Genomic DNA, 27,107 nt, shown 5'->3' on the forward strand with positions numbered 1-27,107 from the left:
GAAGCCAATGCCGCCCGGAAGGCACCACGAATCGAGGTGAACGCTATAACTGAAAAACCTCCCTCTTTGGTTTATGAAGAAAAAGAGGACGTGCAGATTCACCCAACTCGATCGGAGGCAACAACGTTCATTGCGGCCGATCTGGAGGCCAACCAGAAAGAGGAAGTGATCAAATGCCTCCAAAGAAACCGTGATGTCTTCGTCTGGTCGACGCATGAGCTGCCCGAAATTTCACCGAGTATAGCGTAGCATGAGCTACACGTCCGACCGGACGCTCGGCCGGTGAAGCAGAGAAAAAGAGACTTCAGCGCTGAACAGAATGCAATCATCCGATTGGAGGTCGAGAAACTCTTGGAGGTCGGTCACATACGCAAGGTCCAGTTCCCTAGCTGGCTGGCGAACGTGGTACTAGTCTCCAACCCGGGCGATAAATGGAGAGTGTGCATCGATTTCCGGGACCTTATCAAGGAGTGCCCAAAAGATTTTTATCCTCTGCCCCGGATCGATCAACTGGTGGATTCTACGGCCGGCTGCGAGTTGATATGCATGCTCGACGCATATCAAGGCTATCATCAAGTGTCACTAGCCCGAGAAGATCAAGAAAAAGTCATCTTTGTTACAGCCGACGACACCTATTGCTATAATGTGATGTCGTTCGGACTAAAGAACGCGGGAGCCACTTATCAGCGATTGATGAACAAAGTGTTCAAAGAGCAGATCGGGCGAAATCTGGAAGTATACGTGGATGACATTCTCATCAAGTCCGTCCGAGCGGCCGATCTCTTTGAAGACATGGAAGAGACCTTCAGAACGCTGAGGAGGTATGGAGTTAAGCTCAACCCCCAGAAATGTCTATTCGGAGCCAAGGGCGGGCGTTTCTTGGGCTACATAGTGACAGAGCGGGGCATCGAGGCAAATCCCAGCAAAGTGAAAGCCCTACAAGATATGCCGCCCCCAAGAAATTTGAGGGAAGTGCAGCGCTTGACCGGTCGGATAACTGCTTTGTCCATATTCATCTCCAAGACTGCCGACCGAAGCATACCTTTTTTCAAAATCTTGCGCAAAGCCACTAAGTTCCACTGGGACGAAGAGTGCGATCGGGCGTTCGAAGACCTGAAGACATATTTGAACTCTCTCCCGGTACTAGCCAAGCCAACTATGGGTGAGCCACTTTGTATCTACTTATCTTCAACAGAGCAAGCAGTCGGCTCGGCACTAGTTAGGGCGAGCGGAGAAGAGCCTGTATATTTTCTGAGCCATATTTTAAAAGATGTTGAATCACGCTACACTGGGCTCGAGAAGCTGGCTTTCGCTTTGGTCCTCGCTGCTCGGCGCCTCCGTCTCTATTTCTTGGCTCACACTATCATCGTCTGGACGAACATCCCACTGGGAAGGGTGTTGTTGAATCCCGAAGCGTCCGGGCGGCTCATCAAATGGACAACGGAGTTAAGTGAATTTGACATTCAATACCAGCCCCAGTCGGCGATAAAGGCGCAATCCTTGGCGGATTTTATCACTGAAGTACAAAGGCCAGAACCCGAAGCCATGTGGAAGATATTTGTGGAAGGATCGTCCACTCGGCTCGGGAGCGGTATTGGTATATTATTGCTTTCTCCCCAAGAAGAAAAGATGTATCTATCCGTCCGGTTTGATTATATAGCTACGAATAATGAAGCAGAGTATGAAGCCCTTATAGCCGGCTTACAGGCCACCCGGCATGTAGGGGCCAGACGGGTGACGCTGCATTTAGATTCGCAATTGGCCGCTTAACAACTCTCAGGCTCTTTTGAGATCAACAACGCTCGGCTCAAGCTTTACGCTCAAGCCTTCGAGAAACTCAAGGCCGACTTCAGAGAGGTTATTATCCAGAAGATACCCCGAGCGGAGAACCAGGCGGCCGATGAATTAGCCAAACTCGCAAGCTCAATAACGCCGATCGCTATTCAACAACCAATTGAACAAGTATCTTTGGTGGCGCACGTCGATCGGATGGAGGGCCTCTCGTTTCCGAGCGACTGGCGGACACCCATCTTGGAGTTTCTCCGCTCGGGTGCTACACCGTCCGATCGGGATGAGACCCAGCTATTAAGAAGGAGAACCGGTCGGTTCACGCTCATTGGAGACCAACTCTACAAGAAGGCTTTCTCCCGGCCTCTGTTGAAATGTGTGAGCTCGGAAGACGCGGCGTACATCCTCCAAGAAGTGCACCAAGGATCGTGCGGGGGGCATCTGGGCGGACGATCGTTGGCTAAGAAGATCCTGCTGGCCGGATACTTTTGGCCAACCCTGCGAGCAGACACCGCTCGGACCGTGGCGACGTGCCTTTCTTGTCAGAAGTACCATAACTTCTCCCACCGACCGTCGGAGGAAATGAAGGCAGCTACAGTGTCCTGTCCGTTCGACCAATGGGGAATGGATATTGTTGGTCCGTTTCCTATGGCGACCGGGCAGAGGAAATTTCTACTAGTGGCTGTCGATTATTTTTCCAAATGGGTGGAGGCCGAGCCACTGGCCAAGATCACCGAGCAGATGGTCAAGAAGTTCATTTGGCAACATATCATCTGCCGGTTCGGCATCTCCCGCCGACTCGTCTCCGACAATGGGCGGCAATTCGCGGGAAAGTTGCTCGAAGACTGGTGTAAAAGCTATGGCATCGAACAACACTTCACGTCCGTGGCTTATCCCCAAAGTAACGGCCAAGCCGAAGTAGCCAACCGGGAAATTCTTCGCATTTTGCGCGCTCAGCTTGACCATTTGGGAGGAAGCTGGGTGGATGAAGTTCCAGACGTCCTATGGGCCATCCGAACGACCCCGAAGGAGGGCATGGGCGTGACACCATTTCACTTGGTGTATGGCGGCGAAGCAGTTATTCCTGTCGAAGTCGGCGTAGAGTCCGTCCGGATCCAGAATTATGATAATAATAACGCCGAGCGGAGGAACATGGAGCTGGATCTGGTCGAAGAAGAGCGAGCCAAGGCGTCCGTTCGGCTGATGGCGTACCGACAACGTATGAAGCAAAATTACAACCGGCGCGTAATTCCTCGATCGTTCCAAGTTGGTGACCTTGTCTGGAAGAAAGTAAAGTCGGTCGGCGACGTCGGCAAGCTGGAAGCCCCTTAGATGGGCCCCTTCAAAATCATCGAAAAGCTCCGCTCGGGCGCTTATTATTTTGAGGATGAAGACGGGCGGCAGTTAGATCGACCATGGAGCGCGAATCATCTCCAGCCATACCGAGCTGGGTAAGAGGTGCGCTGATGTAATTTTGCATATGCTTTGGTCGCCTAGATACTTGTAATGCAGGCATCAAAAATGATAAAGGATGACAAATGACTTCGTCGAACAGCAATGTTCAAATTAGCCTTAAAGACCGTCGAGCTCCGACGTTAAAAATCGAGAGACGAGCCGGCGTCTATAAACCCTTTGAGCGGAAGACCATCGAGCTCCGACGTTAAAAATCGAGAGACGAGCCGGCGTCTATAAACCCTCCGAGCGGAAGACCGTCGAGCTCCGACATTAAAAATCGAGAGACGAGCCGGCGTCTATAAACCCTCCGAGCGGAAGACCGTCGAGCTACGATGTTAAAAATCGAGAGACGAGCCGGCGTCTATAAACCCTCCGAGCGGAAGACCGTCGAGCTCCGACGTTAAAAATCGAGAGACGAGCTGGCGTCTATAAACCCTCCGAGCGGAAGAAGGCAATAAGGACGGCAAGTGTCCAAAGAACTGTTATCAAAGCGTCAATATCGTTCAACTGCTCCTATATCCGATCCGCTTGGCCCTATACCCAAAGGTACTTCATTGGTATCTAGCCAACGATCTCTGCTAAGGGGAACGTCACATATTTAGCGAACGATCGGCATCTAAGTGTGATAAAAGGCGGGTGGTCGGCACATAGATAAACTTCCATTCGAGATATCATATCAAAGAAACAGCAAGCAAAAGGAGATTACATTAAAGAAAATAAGGCCGAGCAGCCAAATTACAAAAAGGGGGTAGTTTATAGCCGAACGGCTAGATTACATTTAAGCTTCTACTCTAAATAATCATAAAGATCCTTGAGGATATTGTCAAGGAGCGCCACTTGATCTGCAGCCGGGATGGTGAAGGACTCGGGAAGTTGCCCCTTGGACTTCAAATATGCGGTGGTGGCGGTCATGGCGAGGTCAAAGGCAGTGTACATCCGCTCGCAAACCTTCTCTGAAAATTCGGGCGAGCGGATGTAATTCTGTCTCAAGGCGGTGACCCGGCTCGGCTCAGCCTCTTGATATTCTTTGAAGACCAATTGAGACGCGTCGAGGGACTCCTGCAGAGTTTTCAGCTCGTCTATATGCTTCAGTGCGTCAGCCGAGCGGCCTGCTTTCTCGCTATCGAGCTGGTCCATCAGCCCCTTTACTTTCTGCTCTAGGCCCCGAGCCTCCACATTCTTTTTCTCCAGATCGGAGATGGCCGTGTTTTTGCGAGTAGTGGCCAGGGTTATTTTTGTGTCGAGCGATTTGACCTGTCACTCGGACTCGGCCAAGGCGTGGGCCTGATCGACCGTCTTCTTCTGCTCGGCCGCCAACAAATCTTGAGCTTTCTTCAGCTCCTTTTGCAGCTCGGCATACGAAGGGCCTTGAGAGCCGGACGGACCGCTAGCCGCCTTCAGTTGTCTTAATTCCTCGTCCACCATCGCCAGGCGGTTGGAGACAGCTATCTCCTCCACCCATCTCTGGCGAGAGAATTAGAAGTTGTTAGTGGACGAGCGGAGATAATCCATACCAAACTTCGAAGAAAACAAACTTACCCCCGTGGCCTCCTGCATATGGCTATTAGCCAAATTTCGGAGGGGGATCAGCGCGACGCGCGCCCGAGCGTCGGCCCACATCTCAGCTAGGGGCCCCTTCAAGGTGATGGTGTGCTCGGGCACGGTTGGGCGGTCGGCCTCTGGCAGCAGCTCTTCAGTCGAGAGATGAAGAGAGGCCCGTACAGTGCGGCCATGACTGGGGGTCGTCCGATCGGAGGTCGGAAGAGGATCAGAAGCCGGCGCCGAAAACTGAGAATGAATGGTTGAGCGCTGGACTGGTTGACGAGCGGGCGGAAGGGTGCTGACTGGAATAACCTCAATCGGGGCTGCCGGCTCGTCCCATTCAGAGGGCGTCCGGTCGGACGAAATGGCTTCGACTTCTGGAGCCTTGCCGCGAGCAGTGGCAGTGTCCCGCTCGGATGGTTGGATTGCGGAGGTAGCCGATCGCAGGGGAGTCTCCACCCGGCGCCTCTTTTGTCGAGGTTGCTCTTTCTCCCGAGCCGAACCTTCCTCTTGGGCAGTTGGTCCTCTGCTGGGGGTGGCTCCGCTTGCCACGTTCTGATGAGAGGCCTGAGCGGCTGACTCTTCCTGAGTCCCGCTTTCCCCTTCATGCGAGCCGACCGGCTGGATGCCGAGCGTCTCCATTTCTTTGGCTGCCGCGGCTTCGAGCGCCGCCGCCTTCTTCTTGAGTATGCCAGCCATTACCGACTCCATGACGATAGCCGCTGCAAAGGAAAGAAGAGAAATCAGTTAGCAATCAAAGCATATCCCCAAGTAAAATTCTTACCGAAGCTGCTCGGAAGAGGGGTCCGCATTGAACTTAGGCCGAAGATGTACATCACTCCTTCGTGAAGAAGCTTATTGATGTCAAGCCGCAGACCGGCTAGCATATTTGCAGCATGGAGGTAATCCGGTCGGGTCTTGAATTTCTTCAGCTCTGGAGCGGGGGATAGGTCGATCTGCCACTTGGTCCAGAAATTGGCCCGATCGGGCATGCGAATATAGAAAAAATACTCCTTCCAATGTTTATTAGAAGAAGGCAGTTTATTAAAGAAGACTAAGCTGAGCCGAGCTTGGAACATGAAGGTGCCCGGCTCAGACTGCTTGGGGTAATAGAAATAATAAAAGACCTCCGGTCGGAGGGGGATGTTGTGGATCTTGAACAAAACAACAACACCACAGAGAAGACGAAAGGTGTTGGGTACTAGACTACCGAGTGGAACGCCAAAAAAGTTACAAACATCTATAATGAAGGGATGTACAGGGAAGTGCAGACCGGCAGTAAACTGGTCGCGGAAGACACAGAAAGCTCCGCGCGGCGGCCTGTGTGGCCGAGCGGAAGGACCGGCTAAAAGAAGTTCAAAATCAACGGGGATTTCAAAATTATCGGTCAGGATATCAAAGTCACGCTGATCGAATCGTGATTGCATGGTAGTGTACCAAGGGCCGAGGGACTGGTCTTCAGGATGAGAAGAACTAGCCATGGTCCGATCGGAAGAAATCGAAAAGGCAAAAAGGCAGAAGAAAGACGACAGTAAGCGAAAAGAGTACCCTGGGAGCGAAAACTGGGGAAAGATATGTAAAGAAAGCACTGGAAACAAGAAACAAAAGAGGAGAACCTTACGAGAAAAAGGAGGGTCAAAGGGAGAACACCGGGGATCGCCAGAAGCAAGAGAACACGATGCCGGAGCTCTAGAACGCGAAGGATAACCGGGGGCACGCGAAAGAGGAAGTGAGACGACGGAGGAGAAAACGAAGATTTTATAGGGTGGAGGCCGGGCGGCCACCACCGTCGGATCCAGGTCACGGGAGCCAAAGCACACATCCAGCCGTTCATTTCAAACCGCCTCGATCTCGTCGCTCGACCATGCCGCCGTCGTACGATGATGGCAGGGCGCCACGTGGCAGTCAGCCATTCGATGCATTTAATGAGCGCATGCTCCGCCTTAATGTCGGAGATTGGCGCAGATTACGAGGAGATTCGAGGAATGTTGCTGTTGACTAACCTTACGGCCATCCCTACGGGAGGCCCAGCGGAGGGTAATGGCACGAAGGAGCCGCCCGGCTAAACTCGCAGTCCAGTCAGTCGGACTAATCGCCTCCTTCGACTAGACTTGAAGGAGAGGCAAGTGATCCGGCAGTAAGAACAGGAGACCCCCATTCTGAGGAGTCAACGCCACGTGGAAGTCAAAATGCCAGGTGGTCGATAGTAGAGGGATGAACCGACCGGACACTCGAGAAAAGGTTGGATCAATAGGCCGATCGGATAAGGGTTGGCCGACCGCCAGGCCGGCCGACCGGTGTCCAACTAATAGCAAAAGGTGCCCCGGAGGGAGTCGGGGCCCCGACGCTCATGGAATAGGATCGTAGGGCCGAGCGGAGGGCAAGCTCGGCCGAAGACATAAGGTAGCATACTGCTAACAGTCTCCACAAAGCATATTACCGAGAATCTCCAAGTAGACCACTATATATGTCCGGCCGGATGTAAGGCGGAGGCTGGCCGACCGGACGCCCGACAGGGAGTAAGGGGAAAAGGGCGGGACATCTTTTTCTGACAGCGGGCATGTTCTACGTTCAGGCCATACTCAAGATCCTATGACAGAAGGATCCGCTGTCCCATCAGAGACGTGCTCAAACTGTAGCAGTATGGTGTCAGGTAAGCTCCTCTGACAAGCCCACACTACGGTATGGGGAAGGACACGTGTACACCTCGGTATGTGTACACTCGCTTCTCCACAGCCCTATATAAAGGCCCTCACCCTTCGCCTGAGGTACACATGCTACGATATTTGGAGCCACTTCTTCGTTACTTGCTTGCCTGACTTGAGCGTCGGAGGGTCGTCGCCGGGAACCCCTTCCCGGCCCGACATCTTTGCAGGTTCGCCAGAGCGCCGTCCGACCGGCCGAAGATCTACGTCAGCGAGAAGGAGAGCGCCACGTGCCCAACGTCCGTTGATTCAGCTTTCGGACAGGATCAATATGCATCTTTTAGTGGCGTGATATGTTTGATATTTTGATATAGTATGAGATCATTATCACAATTTTACTTAATTGTGTGTCCATAGCTTACGTGCTTGATGTTTATTTTGCAATGCATGAATGTTGAATACATTACTAAACTAATACAACTCATCATAAATCCATTTGTGACATCAAATCTTGGAAAGAAGATGGTCTTAATTGTGCCTCCAACATGTAGGGTCCAGCACTTGTATGTTAGTTATTTGTCTATCAACCATGAATGCCTATCTTTTACATGCTTCTCTTGCCAGCATTGCTTATAGTCATCAATGATCTTGTTGCATATATTTTTGGATTCTTTTTTTAGGAGAACACCATTGATCAAACTATCTCCAAAGAAATTTGTACTGCATAGTGTTTATTGCTGTTCACTTCCAAAGTTTGTTGTTCACTTCAGAAATTTTGTATACTGAATTTTATTTGTTGTTTACTATAATTATCTTTTGCTGAACTTTTTCTTGTATTCTCTTTTGCTGAATTTTTTATTTATATGATGCGGGATGTCAAACAGAGGAAGGAAAGATATTGGTTCCAGTAAAGGAAGATCAAGGGGAGAGGTCGAAGTAGATGACAATCTCTTACAATATAAGATGAGTATGTAATGTATTTTTTTTTTATTAATGATATACAAATTAAATTTGAATAAAACATTGAGTTACATAATATTTACTTTAATGATGATGTATGTAGGCAACATGATACAATGCTTGAACTTGACAACTTACCACATGAAGTACAGGTGCGTAAATTTTATCTTGATAATGTATTTATTAAATTACATATATTATATGTATTTATTTGTCCTAGGATGTGGTGGGTGGCCAATATAAGGGAAGGGTGTATGGATTTGGACGCAATAAACACTTTGGAAGATCATACAATGGAAGTTCTAATGAAATGTGCTCCAATGAGAAAAACAAAGAACTATCACAAGAAATTGAAGACACGTGTGCTACTAGTAAGAGGATGGAGAAAGAAATTATTGAAAGCAAAAACAAATTGTAACTCGTTATCACAGAAAATAGACAAAGAGAAAAAAAACTTATCGAGGAAAGTAGACAAAAGAAATAAAAACTTATGGAGGAAGGTAGACAAAGAGAAGAAAATCTCAAGGAGATGGTTCGTAAGATGATTCAAGAGGCGGGATATACAAATCATTTGTATCTAGGAGGATCTGGTCCCCGTGAGCATTGTGATAAACGAAATAAAAATTAGATTTAGTTAGATAATATGAATATTTGGATGATATGATATTTTTGGATTAAAAATTAATTATTTCAAATATTTTTAATTTATTTGAAATGTGTGATTGTTTATGCTAAAATAATATGTAGATGAGAAAAAAAATATAATATAATAAAAATTATTGATAAATTCAAATATGAATTTTGTAAACATATTTATAAACAAATTAAAATTATTTTTGATATATTTTTTGAGACAGATTAATAACAGATTTAAAACAAAATTAGAGATGAAATTTATATACGAATTTATAAACATGATTGTAAACAGATTTATAAACAGATTATAATTATATTTAACATATAATTTGTGACAGACTAATGACAGATTTAAAATCAAATTATAAACGAATGTTATATACGGATTTATAAACAAGATTGTAAACGGATTATAAACAGATTAAAATTATACGTGTTATATAATTTGAGACAGACTAATAACGAATTTAAAACAAAATTAGAGACCGAATTTGTTTTTAAAAATAATTTCATTTGGTCAAATTAAAAACAGATATATAAACGATTTTTCAATATGTTTATGAAATTAGAGACAGAATAGTTCCGTCTCAAAATTAGCTATGGGGTTTTCAATAACGGAATGTTGAGACGGAATATTCTGTTTCAAATATTGTTTAGAGACAGAAAAATATCCTTCAGAAACGAATTTTTCGTCTCTAAAACCCTGTTTTCTTGTAGTGACTCCAGCTGAGGGATTAAGAGCCAACCCACCGTCTTCGACACGGAGTAATCAAACCGACGCTCAAGGGGCGCTCAGAAACCGAGCCGAGTGGCTCCCCCGCTCGGCCTAGCAGCAGACTTGACATAGTTGAGCATGCGGATAGTGAACTACCTGCCGAGCGGCTATTCCGCTCGGTCCGGCAACAGACGACACTTGGACAATGGAGTTCCGGGCGAGCGGCTATCCCGCTCGGCGCGACAGCGGACAGGACAACAGAGTTCTAGCGGGGCGACCATTCCGCTCAGCCAAGCAATATACAAAGCAAACTATCTTTGGATATCATTTTTGGAGCTAGCACCGCTGATAGGCGGCATGGTCAAACAGAGGATCGTACGGCGGAATCTTCCGCTGCCACTTCAAAGATATGCTCGACCTGTTAAGGTATTGTGTCAGAGACATTTTATCGACACGTCTTTTCAGGGAAAGCTTTGAGATACGTGCTCGTCTTGGGAAGCATGGACGCGCGCTCCCGGAGCTTTATATAAAGGGGGTCCAAGTATCGGCGGAGGTATGCTTTTTTCGTGATTTCTACTATTGCGCTACAGTTCTTGCTCCTTCTTGCTCCACCGAAGACTGACTTGAGCGTCGAAGGGCCATCGTCGGGATGTCTTTCTTGGTTCGGTACTGACGCTGCTTGTATTACAGGCGAATGTGAAATCCACCGAAGGTCAATAAAAACGTCACGTCATCAACATCCATCTCTTCGACTTTCAAACAGCTGGATCAGACGCTAATATTATTTTATTATTAAAAAACATCCATCCCACGAGTGCCCCCTCACAAATTCGGAATTAGATATTTATCTTATAAGTGCACTATTTTGATCAGTTTTAAAATTTCAATTGATGGATTTCAATTTTTAAATACATTGATTTTGATTTTAAATCCTCAACAGTTCGGAATGTACTTGGCTTATTAAATAATATTTAAGTTGCAGAAGTTATGATTTCATAACTATTTCAAGCTAGCTGTTATAGTTTTGTAATGACTAACCTATTCATCTAATATTCATATTTATTAAATTATAATTGCTATAATTTATCACGTTCAATAATATTTATAGTGTAGCAGTTATAAACCGTAGATGTTATAATCAAGTTGGTACTTAGAGTAGCTCCAAGAGTTCATTTCCTTAAGCAATTAGTTTCTCCCACCTAGAACGTAGTTCAATATCATCATTTACCTCCCTTTCTCAGTGCCTTGGAGTGGGAAATGAATGGACGGTTGAGGTCATTTTGTTCAAATTTATTTATTTAATTTAATAAATTATTTATTTAATTAATTTTATATTTATTGAACGAACATAAATAAATTAATATTATATTAATACTAAGTTTGTTCACTAACATTTCATGTATTTAAATATCTAACCTTGTGCATCACATACAATAAAGACTTATCCTATTGATATAACTAGCCTATTAACTGAGGATAACTTTATAATTTTACATAGGGTTGATGGATGGGGTACTTTCTGATTTTGTCAATAAATAAATAAATAATTTTTTAAAATTTTAGATAAAGTCATACAATGGGTACGTTTGGAATATTCAAGGTGATAACAATCGAAATATCCATCTAAATTGAAAAAAAAATAACGATGATAAATATAAGATCGACATGAATATTTTATCCGTTGTGCAACTTATCATGCACGACGAGAACGAGTCTTTTGCAGCGAGCGACGCCATTAAATTCACTTCCTCGATCGTCTTCTTCCTCCATCACAGGACGTGCCACTGCTTTACAATTCCATGGCGGAGCCGTGGAAAGGAGTTCTCTGCAACCGCGTGCCTGACTCCAACCAGCTCGTCGGCCTGCTCACCCTCGTCATTTTCGGCGGTATCTTCGTGCTCCTCGCCGGCGCCACCCTCATCGCCGCCCTACTCACCTTCGCTTTCCTCGGCCCCATCTTGCTTCTCACCAGCCCCATATGGGTCCCCGCAGCCATCTTCCTGTTCGCGGCGGTGACCGTGACGCTCTCGGCCTGCGGCGTCGCCGCCGCGGCGGTGGCCGGAACCATATGGATGTACCGGTACGTGAACGGGAGGCACCGGCAGGATAGCCGAGCCGCGTCACAGATTCCGCCGGCTACCTCAAGGACGCGGTGCCTGGGTTCCGGCGAACCGTCGTCGGCGCTCTTTTCTCGTTGCTTTTTTTTAATTAATAACTCGGCGTCTTTAATCTATAATTTGCTACCCATTTTTCTCTGTAATCAGCGTGTACAGGATGATACGACGAAGCGGATGACGGGTGGAGGAAGAACTGGTGCAGTTCGCCGGCGGCGACGGTGCAACGCAGTGGGTTCTAACTGATCACTTTACCAGGGCTTTGAAGCTGCTGTTTTGACTAGTAAATTTTGTGTCTTTTTTTATAAAGAAGATTAGCATTGATGTACAGGACAATGATCATTTCAATCAATGTGATCCGTATTTATATGATCATAATTATCATTTTTATTTATCTGCAAAAACCCTAAATAAGGCCTGTCAATTCGGACGAATCAGCTGAATTTAATTGAGTAAAGATTTTATTAAAAAAATATCTACTCAAATCTAACTCAGACTCGAATAAAGTACAACTTAAAATCCCTAAATCCAAATCTGAATTTGGATAAAAACACTTTATTCCTTTTTATTCCGAAATTATTATTGATCCGGTGGTAAGATATGATCCGTCCGGCAGGTAGTCAACATTAGACGGGCGTCCGATCGGGTGAACTACCTTCCCGGTCAGCAAATAAAGTAGCCGGTCCAACACTTCGGCAGCTCGGTCAGACACCGAGCTTCCGACGCTCATGAAGCTCAACCAGGGAGGCACAAAGGATGAGCGGTCATCCCGCTCGGGCAAACAGTGAATGCAGCCTTGACCTGACAGGCATGACTTCTTCGCCCGACGGAATGTAGCTGTCAGCAGCTCATCGGCCGAGCGGACGCTCGGCTCGGCCGTTGCATCGTCCGAACGACCGACTCGCCGAGTGGCTCTCCCGCACGGCCCAATAACAGACAAAGGGAGTAGTTGGTAATATCTTCTTGGGAATCAGTGTCATTGACATGTTGCGTGGTCGGCGGCAGGTCAGACAGAGAATCGTACAGTTGAATCTTTCACTGTCACGTCAAGGATATGCCCGGACTGTTAAGGTATGACGTCGGATACGCTTTTCTAGCACATCCTTTCCAGGTATGCTTTGAGAAGCGTGCACGCCTCGGGAAGCGTGCACACACCTCTGAAGAACGTCGACATATATATGCTGGCCTATTTGTCAAAGAAAAATGGAGTGCGTTATAAGAAATTAATTGATGAATGGGATATTCGAGAACAAAAAATTGTTAATTTCATTGTTTGGATTTTTGAATTAGTAATTATTAGATTTTAAGATTTTACATTTGGACGAATCTACTTTTTGAGGAATTCGTGAAATAATAAATTAAGGAAGAAATTTTTTTGGATTACTGTAGCTACAGTTACGCTGCTACTTTCTACTTCATTCTTCGTTCGCTTGTCGGTGATTGACTTAAGCGTCGGAGGGTCATCACCGGGGAACCCCTCCCTGGTTTGGCACTAACGACTCTGTGTTGCAGGCTTAGCTCGTCGGAAGTCCGCATCACCTTCAGTCGACATCCAGTCAACATTAATGATCCTGTCCGAATTATGAGTTGATGAATGCTGGGGACGTGGCGCTCTATGCTGGCTTCGTGTAGACGTCGGGATGAGGTGGACCTCCGGCGAACCTGCAACAAAGTCGGGCTGGGAAGGGGTTCCCGGTGACGACCCTCCGACGCTCAAGTCAGGCGAGAAGAAAGCTGGAGCAAGATAATGAGAACTGTAGGTACAGTGTGGATGATTGTATACCTCCGTCGAAGTTTGGGGGTCCTTATATAGGCCCCGGGGAAGCGCATGCACGCTCCTCGACGCGTGAGCGCTTCCCCAAACATAACTCAAAATGGATGTGTCAGAAAAGCACGCCTGACGCCTTACCGCAACTGTCCGAACATATCTCTGACATGACAGTGGAAACTTCCACAGTACGATTTTCTGTCTGGTCCAGCCGCCGACTATGCTGTTTGTCGGCGGCACATATCTCGAAAATGATATCTCTGGCCGTCCCCTTTGTACTCTTCTGCACCTTCTGTCTTTTATCGGGTCGAGCGGGAGAGACGCTCGGCCATACTGGTCGGGCCGAGCGGGACCGCGCCTCACCCATACTGGTCGTTCGGAAGGACGCAGGAGGGGCCGAGCGAGTGGGCCGCTCGGTCATATGCTCGGATGAATAGCGCCTATGTTGGCCTACAGCCCAGCTGAGCGGCCGCTCGGCCCAATCAACTGTCGTATGTGAATTCTTGAGCGTCGGAAACTCGAACCTTAGCTGAGTTATCTCCTTGCTGACCTGGCCTTCTGCCGCGACCGATCGATAAGGTGACCTCCCGCTCAGCTCACCTTTTACGTCGATCGTCTCGACCTTGACCTCCACGTGTCCTTAACCTCTGTCCGTATAGAACCCCTCCTTTGCTACCGGATCAGTAAACACCATTTTCTCAGCGTCCGTCTACTCACACTCGGGCAGGATCAATTATAAATATTAATTAACTCAACGCTTAATTATTTGAATTATCGTGTAATTAGTTTAGGATTATTATAAATATTAATGAAGCATGGGATCGTATTGGAGTTAGGACCCAAGGAAACTTATAATGGTATAAGATAAAAATTCAATTTCCTTTCTATTTAAAACTTTGGCAAAAATCTAAACTAAGAAAATCTAATTTTTTAAAAGTTTGGGAAAGGAAGACAGAATTTCTTTTGGTCATACTACAACCCTACCTTCTTTTTTTTTTAAATTATTTTTTCATAATTTTTTTCTCAATACTTCATTAACATACTAATCTTAATATTGATATACCTAATTTTAAAAATTAAATTAAATTTATCCTAAAAATCTATTAAATTCAAGCCAATTTACGTCAACCTCTACTATAATATGAAAACTCTCAACCTTATCCGAATTTAAAATTTCTCAATCTAAATTTGATATTTTTCAAATGGAATTAGATTCGATTGATTTATTATTCGATCCATACCCCAACATAAGAAGTCCAATAAAAACAATACTTGAAATGACGGTTCATAAAAAAAAACACCTATACTGAGATCGACTAAAATAAGACGATACCCAAAAGGGATTATTAATTAATTTACTAGAATCGATATGACTACTATAGACTATCTAATACTAAACAAACGAAGATCTCCTCTAGACAAGAGAAGATCTTTTAAAAGTAATTTAGTTCCATTTGTCAAAGCTTGAATAATTCCCAAGGGGCTAGTATATTGAGGCCTAATACGTTGTTGTAGCGTTGCAGATATTTCTCTTTCCAACCACACAATTACTAGTATCCCTATTGTAATTCCCAATATAAGGATTAAAGTGGGTACAAAAGTCCATATGATCCCATAGACCTCTTTTAAGGATTCCGATGTAGAAAAAGAATTGATAGTTTGTACTTCTATCGTATCAATTATCATTTTAACGATCAACTTCTCCCATTATGATATCTGTACTATCTAATATCATCATGATATCAACCAATAAGTTAAATTTATTTTTAACACCCCTATTCTAAATCCTAAATCTTAAATAAAAGAATCATCGTTATGTCATCTTGATGAGACACACGTGAAAGAAATTAGACTTGAAGTAGATAAACAAATGGGCAGTGTATAGGGATGACAATGGGTCGAATTCGGGTCAAATTTTATATCCTCCGTCCCCATACCCATCGGGTATAGGATCTCCGATCAGTATACCCATACCCATTAAATGATCGGATATCTTCTATAGTTATAATTTTTCTTCTTTCTTTCCAACTATTATCATTCAACAAAAATATATTAAAATTAACAACCTATTAAAATATATATATATATATAATTAAAAAATAGATTAAACATCTATATAGTCTCCTCCTAATATCAACAAAAATAATAAGTTGATTTTAGGAAAAGAAAATTTCTTTAATATATGTATATATATTATTTAATCGGATATTCGGGTCTGGTATCAGGTATTGATAGTCCCTCCATACCCTTCTCCATTCGGGTCGGATGTCGGATTCTCCATCGGGTTCGGATGAAATTATCATCCCTAGCCGTATATGATCGTATATTAATTAATTTCAGATATTGCATATTCTTTTTTTTAAAGGATCGTATTTATATTTTATAATTCATTTCAATATAATAATTTAAGATTTTAGGATTATTTTTTTAATTTAATATTATATAAATATTCAACGACATAAATAGAAACTAAATTTATTCGCAGAAATTGGGAAAATTCCTTAACGCACTACAACCAGAGGAACCGTTCGAGCTGTCGGTTCCTCAGGCACCAGAACCGTTTGAGCCGTTGGATCACCATCTCAACGCTCGCCCTTCGATAACACTCTGCCCTCATTTGTGCACTCGCCCAGCTTCTCCTTGGCGGCGGCAACTACGACGGCCGCGCCTTATTCGAGCGATTCCTAAGGAAAGTGGAAGAAAGAAAGGGCGTGGGAAGAAATGAAGGAATTCCAGGTGAACGGTTCCACCTCTCTCTCCCTCGCTCTCTTCACCGACGTTACCAATAGCAGGTTACAACCTTCACCTATTGCTCTGATTTGCATTTTTCCCTGATGTTACACTATGTGCTCCTTCAAATTTCATTTATCTGTTTTTTTATCTGTTTGTTTTTTGCTCAGTTGATTGCATCAATCATTCTTCGATGGACTAAGTCGAGTCTTCTGTTCAGATTCTCTTGTTTTAGTCATCTCCGACATCCTTTTCCTTCTTTTCCCAGCTCCGGATGAGCTTCAGTTTTCTGAACAGGGGAAAGGGAAAAAGGAAAAATGAACTACTTCTCTCTCCTTTGAACCCCCATGGGCTTCAAAAAAAAGCTTGGCTGCTTGTTTGGAATGTCAACAGCAAATATTAAATATCGCTTCAATTTCCCATTATTAAGAATTATCTTCCTTTATTTTCTCTAAAATTAGGTACTGCCGTATTATCTCTAGAATTAGTTATTCATTTAATTCTATCTAGGATTAGTTCCTTTTTCTGATAGTTACTTTATCACATGCTTATAAGAAATAATTGGCAATCTTGGAAGGAATTTATTTTATTTGAGAAGAGATTTTCCATTAAAATGAATTGTTTCCCACAAAATTGTGTAGAACAATACCACGTAACCTACTATTTGAAGGGCTTCTTAAACACATTCTTGCTATTTGATCTATAAATATTTGATGGGTCAGTGGCTTATAAAATGAATGATCCTTAAATTTCCATCTTAATTGGAACCTTGTGGCAGGTGTGGTTATGCTTCTGTGGTTTCATAAGAATGTGATTCTGATGGTTCTTATCCATCAAAAGAAACTTACCTAAGCCCTACTATTGGAAGGGCTTCTGAAACATTATATGGCTCCTCTTTTCTATGGGATTCTTAGATCTGATGAATCTTTGACAACAATTTATTTATCATGTGCAAAATCTTAGTGTATTACACTCAATTAGAATGTTGAAGTTGATGCGAGTGTATTTACACTTGAAATTTACATGTTTGACACTGATTGTTTAAGTTCCGACATGTTATGAATTTTGTTATGACAAAAGTTTGAATTATAGTGCATATTTTGTGTGCTTTGAAACTAAATAGTGTTTGTAATTGTTAAGTATACTATGTATTTTTTGGATTTTGTTTCACCTGTCAAAGGAATTTTGACATCAATGGCCTAATTTATCTGAGACAGTGAGTATGTAACTTGCAAATAAATGCTTTATGTTTAAAGGTTAGTTAACAATTTTTTCTTATTAATTGCCAGGCAACTTCTTGACTTTGTACAGACAGGAAAACTTGAACCAGAAGTAGCACTTTTAAATGCATCGCTAGTATGCTCGTTTTCCTCTTCTCCCTTTTAATTGAGCTTCTCTTGTTAAAAAAAAAAAAACTTTGTGCTAAAATATTGCTCATGTATATGAAGTTTTCATCCTAGTAGCATTCGTTACACTTCACAGTATCTCTGCAATTGGGCTGTGTTCTTAATGTGGTGTTTCTGATATCTTTTGATTTCCAAATTGTACCTTCTAGCTTTTAATTTACATTGTCACTACAGGTACCGGACATTTTCCCTGTTTTAGCGGCTGCACATAAGGCACTTCTATCCAAATCAAGGGAATCACTCACTACACGAACTCTTCATTCAGAACTGATCTATAACTACTCAGGATCCAAACATGTATTAAGTCATATTCCATTTTTTTTGTATGTTGTTTACAAACTCCATATAACAATTCCTCAAAACGGTCTTTTTCTAGATTTCTGAATCCTTGAAGCGATGTGGTATTTCTGATGATACAACATATGTTCTTGCAGCACGATTTGCTGCATCTCAAGATGAGGTACACTGATCTTAGTCTATAGCTCTCTTAGTTATGCAGAAACGCTTAGCTCTTCTGGTATTTTTTTTTCATTATTTTTAAAGAAGAGTGCTACCAGTATTCTGAGTTTCAATTTTTATATTTTATTTGTTAACATTAGTTTTTCCTTTGCCCAATCAATCATTCTAAGATTTTGGAAACTTTTGTTTCATGCAAAAACCACCTGCTGTTAGACCTAATGTAGAGTTGAAAAATTTAGAAATTTAAAAGCAAAACTACTTTTAAGAAGTTGGAGAAGTTTTATAGCTGTATAACAATCAAAAAATGGGCTCTTAAGAAGTTTACCACAATTTTGTATTGCGCGTAACATATATTCTGAGTTTAAACATAGATTTAGAAACATTTTCATTTTACCTAGATGAAAGATGTGGCAGAGCTGATAAATGGGAAAGAGGTTGATCTGGCAGAGTTGGAGACTAAAGCGAATCTTACACACATTTTAAAGGTATGCATTTGATTCTTGGCACATCTTTTAGTGTACACGTTTAATCTTCCCGTTTGATAAGTTGGTCTTATTATTTATATTTTTCTCGTCGCAGCATTATAAGATAACACCAGAGGAATTGGCAATATCTTCATTGTCTGATGCAATTGTCTGTAGGATTGCTGCTCGAGATGCTCTATAAAGATTGAATATGCCAAGCTAGATGGCCCTTTTCCTATTTCGTTCTCCCTCTTTGTTTTGTTTGCATTTAGTTATGTATAATTTACAGTTTGGTACTACGCTTAGAGTGTACCAGTTCTTTCTAGTGAACTATTGAGTCTTGAGATGGAGAACAAATTCCTATGATCTTCTATTTATGAACCATTGAAAGGCATGTTGTGATTGAGCTGAAGAATTTGTTGGAGAAGCAGTGGGAGATTTTTCATCATTGAAAGGCATGCTCCATATATATATTGGAAAATATTTTTTAAAAATCTTATATGAATAATAAAATAATCATAAGATGCCCTCATTTAATGCATCATTTAAATGACATGCTATCGTTTAGGGTTTAGTCAGTCCTCAGAATTTGCAAATCAATGGAAATGTTGCAAAGTTTGTACTGTGTGCATCTAAATTAATATTAGTAATTTTTTAGTTGTGTTTTTGCAAGGGTTTAGGATGATATGGAAAATTCAAGGGATTGAAGCCACATCGGAGCCAAGTAGACTCAAGCAAGTGTTGGTTGATGGCGTGTAAGAAGGTGAACTCGATAGGCGAGCAAAGAACGATGCTACATCGAAGAAAACTTTTTAACGCGTCATAAGTGATCGGATTTGATATTGAATTTTTTAATGTTTGTTTGTAAATTATACGAACTCTATGGATTAATTGGATGGTAAAATCGGATACTTGGTGATTCCATCTAAAATTGATGAGGTTTGAACTATCGGTGAGTTGGTTGTAATGTGGATTAAGTCGTCATGATCCAAAGGAAGAAGAAGTGAACTGTCATTTAGGTCGACTGAATCGTTAGACTTTCAAGAACAAGTCAGGAATAGGGAGTTAGGAATCCCCAAAAATCCCTGGTTAGCAATGCTCGTAAAACTGCTAGAAGACGAGAAAAGGGGAAGAGAGCGTTAGGGGGAGATTGGGTTGCATCAGTCTTCCACTTTGATGCTCAAGTCAGTCTCTAGCAATAGGAATGAAGAAGATAAACAGTAAAGTAATATGTATTTCTATAGACACGTGCGTATATACCTTAGTATGTGGAGGCGAAGCTTTTTATAACCTAAAAGAGATGTCAAATCCATAGTTGTCAAAAGGGATGATGTGCTTCTGACAGGATGTTGTATCATAGTAAAAAAGATGTTCCATCACCATATCAGAAGGTCTCATCAACCGTATCTGGCACTGCGGAAGATCTCGTGAGATCATGCTACGTCCACCATACTACTCCACATGCCACGTTAGTATACATGCCAAAATGTCTAGATATTTGGGCATGGGAGAAGCATCGAATCGGAGTGGCAATGAGTTGGAGTGTCCGAATGGCAAGACCAATCAGACATGAACTGAATGTCCGATCAAGGAGCTGGGCCCCTAGAGTATCGGATCGGGGAGATGGACCCCTGGAGTATCGAATCGGCAAGACTAGATGTAGTGCTAGTTGGGGTCGGTGAAGTCGACTGAAAATGTGCTAGATCTGCAAAGCCGGAGACAACTACAAGTGACTCAGAAACATTGGCCAGAAGGCCGGATTAACATGGAGCACCACAAGGAGTGAACAACAATAGCAGCCCGGAGGCATACAACAACGAGAGATCTACCGACAGGGAGCATGGAGATCCACAACAGAGATCGACTTCGGTAATAGCTAGCGGTGAGATGGAGACTGGCATCTAATGGGCAACGTCTGGATGGAGATCTATTGTTGGCATGGCCGACAGGGAGGGAGAAGGACTAGTAATCTGACTAGCAACCAATCAGAGTGAAGAAAGGGGGAGATTGGTGTTTTGTGTTGGATCGTAAACATGCTAGAGAGGGGGGTGAATAGCGTTTGTCGAAAATTACGAGTTAAAATGAGTTATGCAGTAGAAAAGGGAAACAAAAAAAATAATGCTAATAATACCAAATTTTACTTGGTTTGGAGCTTGTGACGACTTCTACTCAAGTGTCCGCGATCGTTGATCGCTTTCATTGGGCAATCACTATCAGTTCATAAATGGATTACAAATATTGAGTACCAGAACTGAAAATAAAATTATTACCGACAAATAGAAAGGAAATCGAAGAAGTCTTCGTTCTTCGAATTCCAGAGCAGCATTTTGTTGTCATCGGAGTCTTTTGGGAGTAGCATTTGAATATGAAAGTTGTAGAAGATGATTTTTTGAAGTTGCTAGTCGAAGACTCTTCTATAGGCTCATTCCGGGCCCCTAGAACCCCTCCAGGCACTTGGACTATGTTGATGTGGCGATCTCTCATCAAAATTTTATCCACGAAGTTTATCCACCTTCGGGCACCGAACCCCCTCCGGGCGCTTGGACCATTAACGTGGTTCGGCCAGTCATCGCATTCCAACTCAGATTTTCAATAAATTTTCTGGTCCGGGTGCCTGCGGTACCCACCCAGGCGCACTTGGTCGGGGCGCACGGACTAACTCTGGGCGCTCGGACTCCCTTTTTTAGCCATTTTTTTGCTGCAAAAAGGGTTAGTCCAAACAAATAAAAATATGTTTATCCTGTAAAATAATAGCATAATTATGATAAGAGTATAAGTAATTAGATTCTGTCTCCTCAAGACCAGGATTTAGTCAAAGTCTCAGCTTAGGTTTCCCAAATGGATCTAAGCTAGACCAACGCCTATAGTTCCCTCAACTGGGAACACGTCATCACTGGATCTCTCCTCCAATTGTTTACCTCCACTTACCAACTACAGTATCTTGACTTATTTTTAACCCACTAGGTCTTCCTGCTAGTGTTAGGTCCCGCGGACCTGACCGAACTTCCAGCCAAATATTGGATCCCGTGGACCTATCTAGACTTAGTACCAACTATCGGGTCTAGCAGACCTAGCTAGATTTCAACCTAGTGTCAGGTCCTCCAGACTCGTTGACTCCTGCACACTTGGTAAAGTAATTAGACCACAAAACACTCTAACTTTAAACCACTTATTATTCATCAAAACCTGAGTTAGATCATTAGTGTAAATTGCACCAATATTTTAGCCAAAGATCAGTAGTGGAGAGGTCATTGCTCAGTGATGGCGGCGAGGGAGGTCATTGCTTGAGGTGGCTTGGCCAGCGTTATGGTCGGCAATGTCGCTCGAAGTAGTGCTAGCGGAGGGCATTGCTGGCGGAGAGCACATGGCAAGGAGGGAGGTCGTCCATGGCATCCGACGACAGGGAGGTAGCACGAGGTTGCCAGCGTGCTTGAGAGAGGGGATTTGGCCATTGGAGAGATTCTGGTGGCTAGGTGCAAGGAATTTGTTGATGATCTAGCTATCGGAGAAGGTGTGAGGAAGAGGAAGGGAGACATACCTCTCTCAATGTTTAATGGCGTCGATCGAGAGAGCTGGTGTCGCGTGAAAGGGAAAATGGGAGGTCGAGGGCATGAGTGGGAAGGTGCACAGTCGACTAGAATGGGGAGCAGTCAGCAACGCTGGAAGGTGGAGGTGGTGCAGCGTGAGAGGCGACATCTTGGCAAAAAAGGACCTCCCCTTCCTTCTATGAAGACAATCCCTAAAAAAAGGGAAAAAGCAATCAAAATACCAAAAAATACCTCGTACCAATGTGTCTCCATTTCTATTCACCACATCACAGGCCTCTCCTTCAAGTTTAATTACATTAAAGGATATGTTAATCCAACTGACTAAACTAAGCCTATCATAAAGCTGAATTTCTCCCGACTGAAGGGTCAGTAAGATCGTTGGGATCATAGTATGATGCTGAGTGAGTGATCGTAGGGATGCTGAGTGAGCAGCTGTAGTGGTGTTGAGCGAGCGGTTGTAGGGATGCCGATCGAGTGACTGTAGTGGTACCGAACGAGTGGCTATAGGAATGCTGAGCGAGTGGTTGTAGTGGTGCGGAGCAAGCGGCTGTAGGGATGCCAAGCATGCGGTTGTAGTGGTGTGGAGCAAGTGGCCATATGGATGTCGAATGAGCGACTGTAGTGGTGCCGAGCGAGCGACCGTGTCGATGTCGAGTGAGGGGCCATGTTGATGCTGAGCGAGCGACTGTAGGAATGCCGAGTGAGTCTTAAAGTTAGTGAGAGCTAAGCACTAATGTCAGTGGGAGATAAGCCCTGAGTCAAGTGGAGTGGATCATGTGGATCAAGCAGGAGCGGAGCCCGTGAGTCGAGCGGGAGCAGGGCCCATGAGTCGAGAGGGATCAGAGCTCGTGGTGTTGTCGAGCGAGTGACTGTGTTGATGCCAAGTGTATGATCATAGTGGTGCCAAGTGAGCGATTGTAATAGTGACATTGTGCTCGATCCGTGACTCCCAAAGGCCTGTGGAGTTGGGGAGAGAATAGTTTGAGCACTGATAATTAAAGGAAGCAAGGCCTAAGTCGGTGAGAGAAAAACCTCTTGCAATGTGAGGGAGTAAAACCCTGAGAGTCAGAGGGACCCAAGTCCTGAATTCAATGGGAGCTAAACCCGAATGTTAGTGGGAACTAAGCTCTGAAGTCACTGGGAGTTAAGCTCTGATGTTAGTGGGAGCTAAGCCCTGAAGTAAGTGGGTGCTAAGCCTAGATGTCTTTGGCGACGTGGAAACATGAGTTCTAACACTGGGCTAGGGGCTATAGCCTATTGTACGCCTAAGCGAGTGGTCATAGTCTCCATAAGTGAATCGTTATCGCTGGGCTAGGGGCTTTAAGCCTACCGTAAGTCTGAGCGAGCGGCTATAATGTCAATGCCAAGCGACAGACAATAGCGATGCCGAGTGAGGGATAGTAGCGATGTTGAGCGAATGGCTATAACGATGTCGTAGTGCTCAATCTGTGACTCCCAAAGGTCTACAGAGTTGGGGAGAGAATATAATAGAAAATAAATCTGCTGACCAGGGATCGGAGAGTAAGGATCCTGCTGGAATTAAGATCTGTGAGCTTCTAGCACAACGTTCAAACGAGAGCAATACCTAAAAAACTCTGATTTATTGTTCTTACACTGTGGTAGTGCTCTATTTATCGAAATTCTATAGGATCATGGTAGTGGCAGCGAATTTTCTGACGTCATCCATCTTCACATTCTAAATCAGGTGTAGTGTTTCCACGGATGATGTCAAATTTGATCCAGTTTGGAAACTGTGAGAGGTGAACTACCGGTGAGTTGGCTGAAATGTTAACTAAAAGAAGACTTCGAGTTGGGCATGCCTGCAAGCACAACTAGGAGGAAAGAAGACAATTAGTGAGCAGGTCAGAGGGATTCCTGGTGCGGTTGTTAGTGTTAGCCTTAAAAGTTAATTATAAGATAATTAAGATTATTAGATTAATGAGTTCAATCCAAGTTACACTCATTATGTTGGATGGAGTCTAATCCGAGTTAGACTCATTGAGTTAGACTCAATTAAATCCACTCATTAAAGAAGAGAAATGATGATTAATTTAGACTAATCATGCATTGGAAGAGAACACCGAAAGGCAAAAGACTTATTGTATTCCTTCCATTAAAGAGTTTAATGGTTCATTAATCAAAGGAAGACCAAAAAGCCAAATGACCTTTGACATTCCTTGGATGAGTACAAAAAGTTGTTGAATTCATTTCCAAAGATGATTTTTTGCTTTCTTCCTCCTCCACTTCTTCTTAGCCGAAATTTCCTTGAAGGGTTGCTAGCATAACCTTAGGTGGTTTTTATTCTCTAAATCGTGAGTGTGAGATGGACAGAATGTGTTCGTGTGAATATCGTAGAGAAGTGGCCACTTGATCATGCTAAGATCCACTAAGGACAAAGTTACCATCGAGAGTTCATGTTCACACAACAAAGGTATAACTCCTTTTAACAAACTTAGTATATAGTTTTCTCTTTTACATGGATCTTCTAGAAGGATCTAGTTAGTTTTTCCATTGTGCTTTCGACATTTAGCGCTCTAGATCCTAATAGTGGTATCAGAGCTGCTTGCGAAGACGTATACTAAGTTGTAGTTAGATTTTATGTGATATAGAAACTGCATGAGATGTTTACTATGATTTGCATGATTATGAGTCTTTGTTTTGTTATGAATGTAACAGTTTGTGTTGTGAACAACAAGATCTTTGCCAAACTGTTGTGAACAACAATGTCTCAATTTTTGTGGGTAGCAGAAATAGTTTGTGTTGTGAACAAAGCAAGGTCTCAGCCAAACTATTGTGAATAGAAAGGTCTTAATTTTTGTGGTAGTAGGGTCTCGGGTATAGCAGCAACTCATACAATGAGTATGTAAAATAATTTTACGTCAGGGATGTTGTACCGTGGCATTGCGGTTCATAATTCTTTGTTGAAATCATAGTAGATTTTATGTCATAAAGATATTGTGAATGTTATATGACATGTTGTATGGTTATGACCCTTAACCCTGATATGATTAGATGTGTGTGTATGTTATAATTCATAATACGGTATGCGTGTCGTGTCTCTCTTCTTTTTCATTCTTATTAAAAATTTAGACTATCATTGAATGTAACTTGAAGTTTCTTTAGATTTTGTAATGTACAAATTCAGAAAAGAACTAATCTACTGAACGATGGTGAAAAAGGGAGAAGGACAACAACACACGACGATTAAGGAAACTTTGAGAAGATGCTTTTACCTAGGTTGACCTTTTGATCTTCTCATTGGCTTGAAGATCGTAGTTGATGGGACCATAACCATGTCACATTTTATTTTAGTGTATATGTTGATGTATGCTATGATATACCATGATTGTATGCGATGCATGTGTAACTATTGTAATTAGGTCTTTTTCATATGTCTACCAAAGTTCGGTGCTCAGTACTATCTCAATTAATTGTAATCATGTTTTACCAAAGCAAAGTGACTCAATTTACCTTGACAGAGTGCAACAGGATAATTATGATGTCCGACTATTAAACTTTGTGGGTGACTTAACTAAATTACCTCAATTAGATTGAGAACTTAGAGACATATCCCATACGATGTAATTTAAATTATACTAGTTTAGGGTGATTAGCTAAACTTAACTCAAAATGAGTTATAATATGAATTTCATAAGATGGACAAACGAACAAATAGTCTTGCTCACCTAATTATACAAAAGTTACATATAATGTAATTGGTAAACATTACCTACCTAAGTTATACTAAGTCTTGGGCGATTAGCCAAAGCTAACTCAAGATGAGGTATAATATAGATCTTGTTCTACTTAAATGTTATTGCTTGTGGGTATAGAACTAGTAGTGTGGGTAAAACCACATCCATGACCATATCCATTCAATGGGAGAATCATTTGATTAAAGGCATAATTAAATGATCTGAATATGATACTTATTTTTGCATATTATTATTGCAGATAACCATGTCATTTAGTATATCAAATACACTATCTTTGTGATCTGTCCTTGATAAGGACAAGCTCAATGAAGTTAATTTCCTAGACTGCTATAGAAATTTGAAAATTATCCTCAAGCAAGAAAGAAAACTGTACGTCCTAGAGCAGTTCATTCTAGAAACTATTGGGATGTATACTATAAACCTAGCTTTTGTATGAACATCTGTTTTGAAATATTTTGAAATGAGAATCACTTTGGTTAAATATTTGTATTTTATATTTATATATATGTCAATGCAGTTGTTCATTTAATTTATATTGTAGATAACATGGTGTGTGATGCCACACAGAGATCATGTTATCGGTTCCTTATAAATTATAAAAAGTAGCTCACAACTAAGATGGATTGGGACAAACTATTGGAATGGTTGCAGTGTAAGTTGGTATTAATCTGTCTTGACTATAAAATTACACTAGTACATTATGTGTGTATTGAGCAGGACCATTTGAGGTTGTTCGATTTATACTGACTACATAAAAGAACAGAACCTCTGTTATTATAGATGTGCGTCCTCTTAATCCCTATATAATAACAAGCATGTATACTTAGTATTTATTTCTTTAACTTATCAATGAGTGAGATTTATTCGTTAAATCAATAGACTCGATGAGTTGGGAGATAGTATTATTTATATGGTGTATTGTTGATTATAGAAGAAAACTATATCCTAATTATTTAGGTTGATGATGCCCCCTTGAGGAGCTCATAAAGATTATCAGTAAACCCTGCAGGTGGACTTAGTCCGGCATGATAATAAAGTTGAGTGGTACTACTCTTGGAATTAGATGTTAATTAATTGGGTTGTTAGTAACTCAATTAATTAATGGACATACGATATCTTAAACACAGGGAGATTAACACACTCACGATAAGAAAAAGCTCA

General features: G+C 42.6%; 1 protein-coding gene across 1 annotated transcript; it reads left to right on the forward strand.

Moving 5' to 3' along the window:
• The first annotated feature begins 16,215 nt into the window (after nt 1-16,215).
• Nucleotides 16,216-19,136, forward strand: LOC121992123 (EKC/KEOPS complex subunit TPRKB-like). Its single transcript, XM_042546284.1, has 6 exons — nt 16,216-16,415; nt 17,643-17,709; nt 17,934-18,056; nt 18,136-18,219; nt 18,617-18,703; nt 18,798-19,136. Exons 1-6 carry the CDS (start codon nt 16,345-16,347, stop codon nt 18,882-18,884), a joined length of 519 nt encoding a protein of 172 aa, XP_042402218.1. The 5' UTR covers nt 16,216-16,344; the 3' UTR covers nt 18,885-19,136.
• Nucleotides 19,137-27,107: the final 7,971 nt, after the last annotated feature.

Source organism: Zingiber officinale, chromosome 6B (genome assembly GCF_018446385.1).
Source record: "Zingiber officinale cultivar Zhangliang chromosome 6B, Zo_v1.1, whole genome shotgun sequence".
NCBI lineage: Eukaryota > Viridiplantae > Streptophyta > Magnoliopsida > Zingiberales > Zingiberaceae > Zingiber > Zingiber officinale.

Bases quoted from the DNA above. Each gene is read 5' to 3' on its own strand.
- LOC121992123 (XM_042546284.1), top strand. From the start codon at position 16,345: ATGAAGGAATTCCAGGTGAACGGTTCCACCTCTCTCTCCCTCGCTCTC. The intron at 16,416-17,642 runs GTTACAACCTTC...ATTAATTGCCAG, and splicing joins ACCGACGTTACCAATAGCAG to GCAACTTCTTGACTTTGTAC. The intron at 18,220-18,616 runs GTACACTGATCT...CATTTTACCTAG, and splicing joins TTGCTGCATCTCAAGATGAG to ATGAAAGATGTGGCAGAGCT.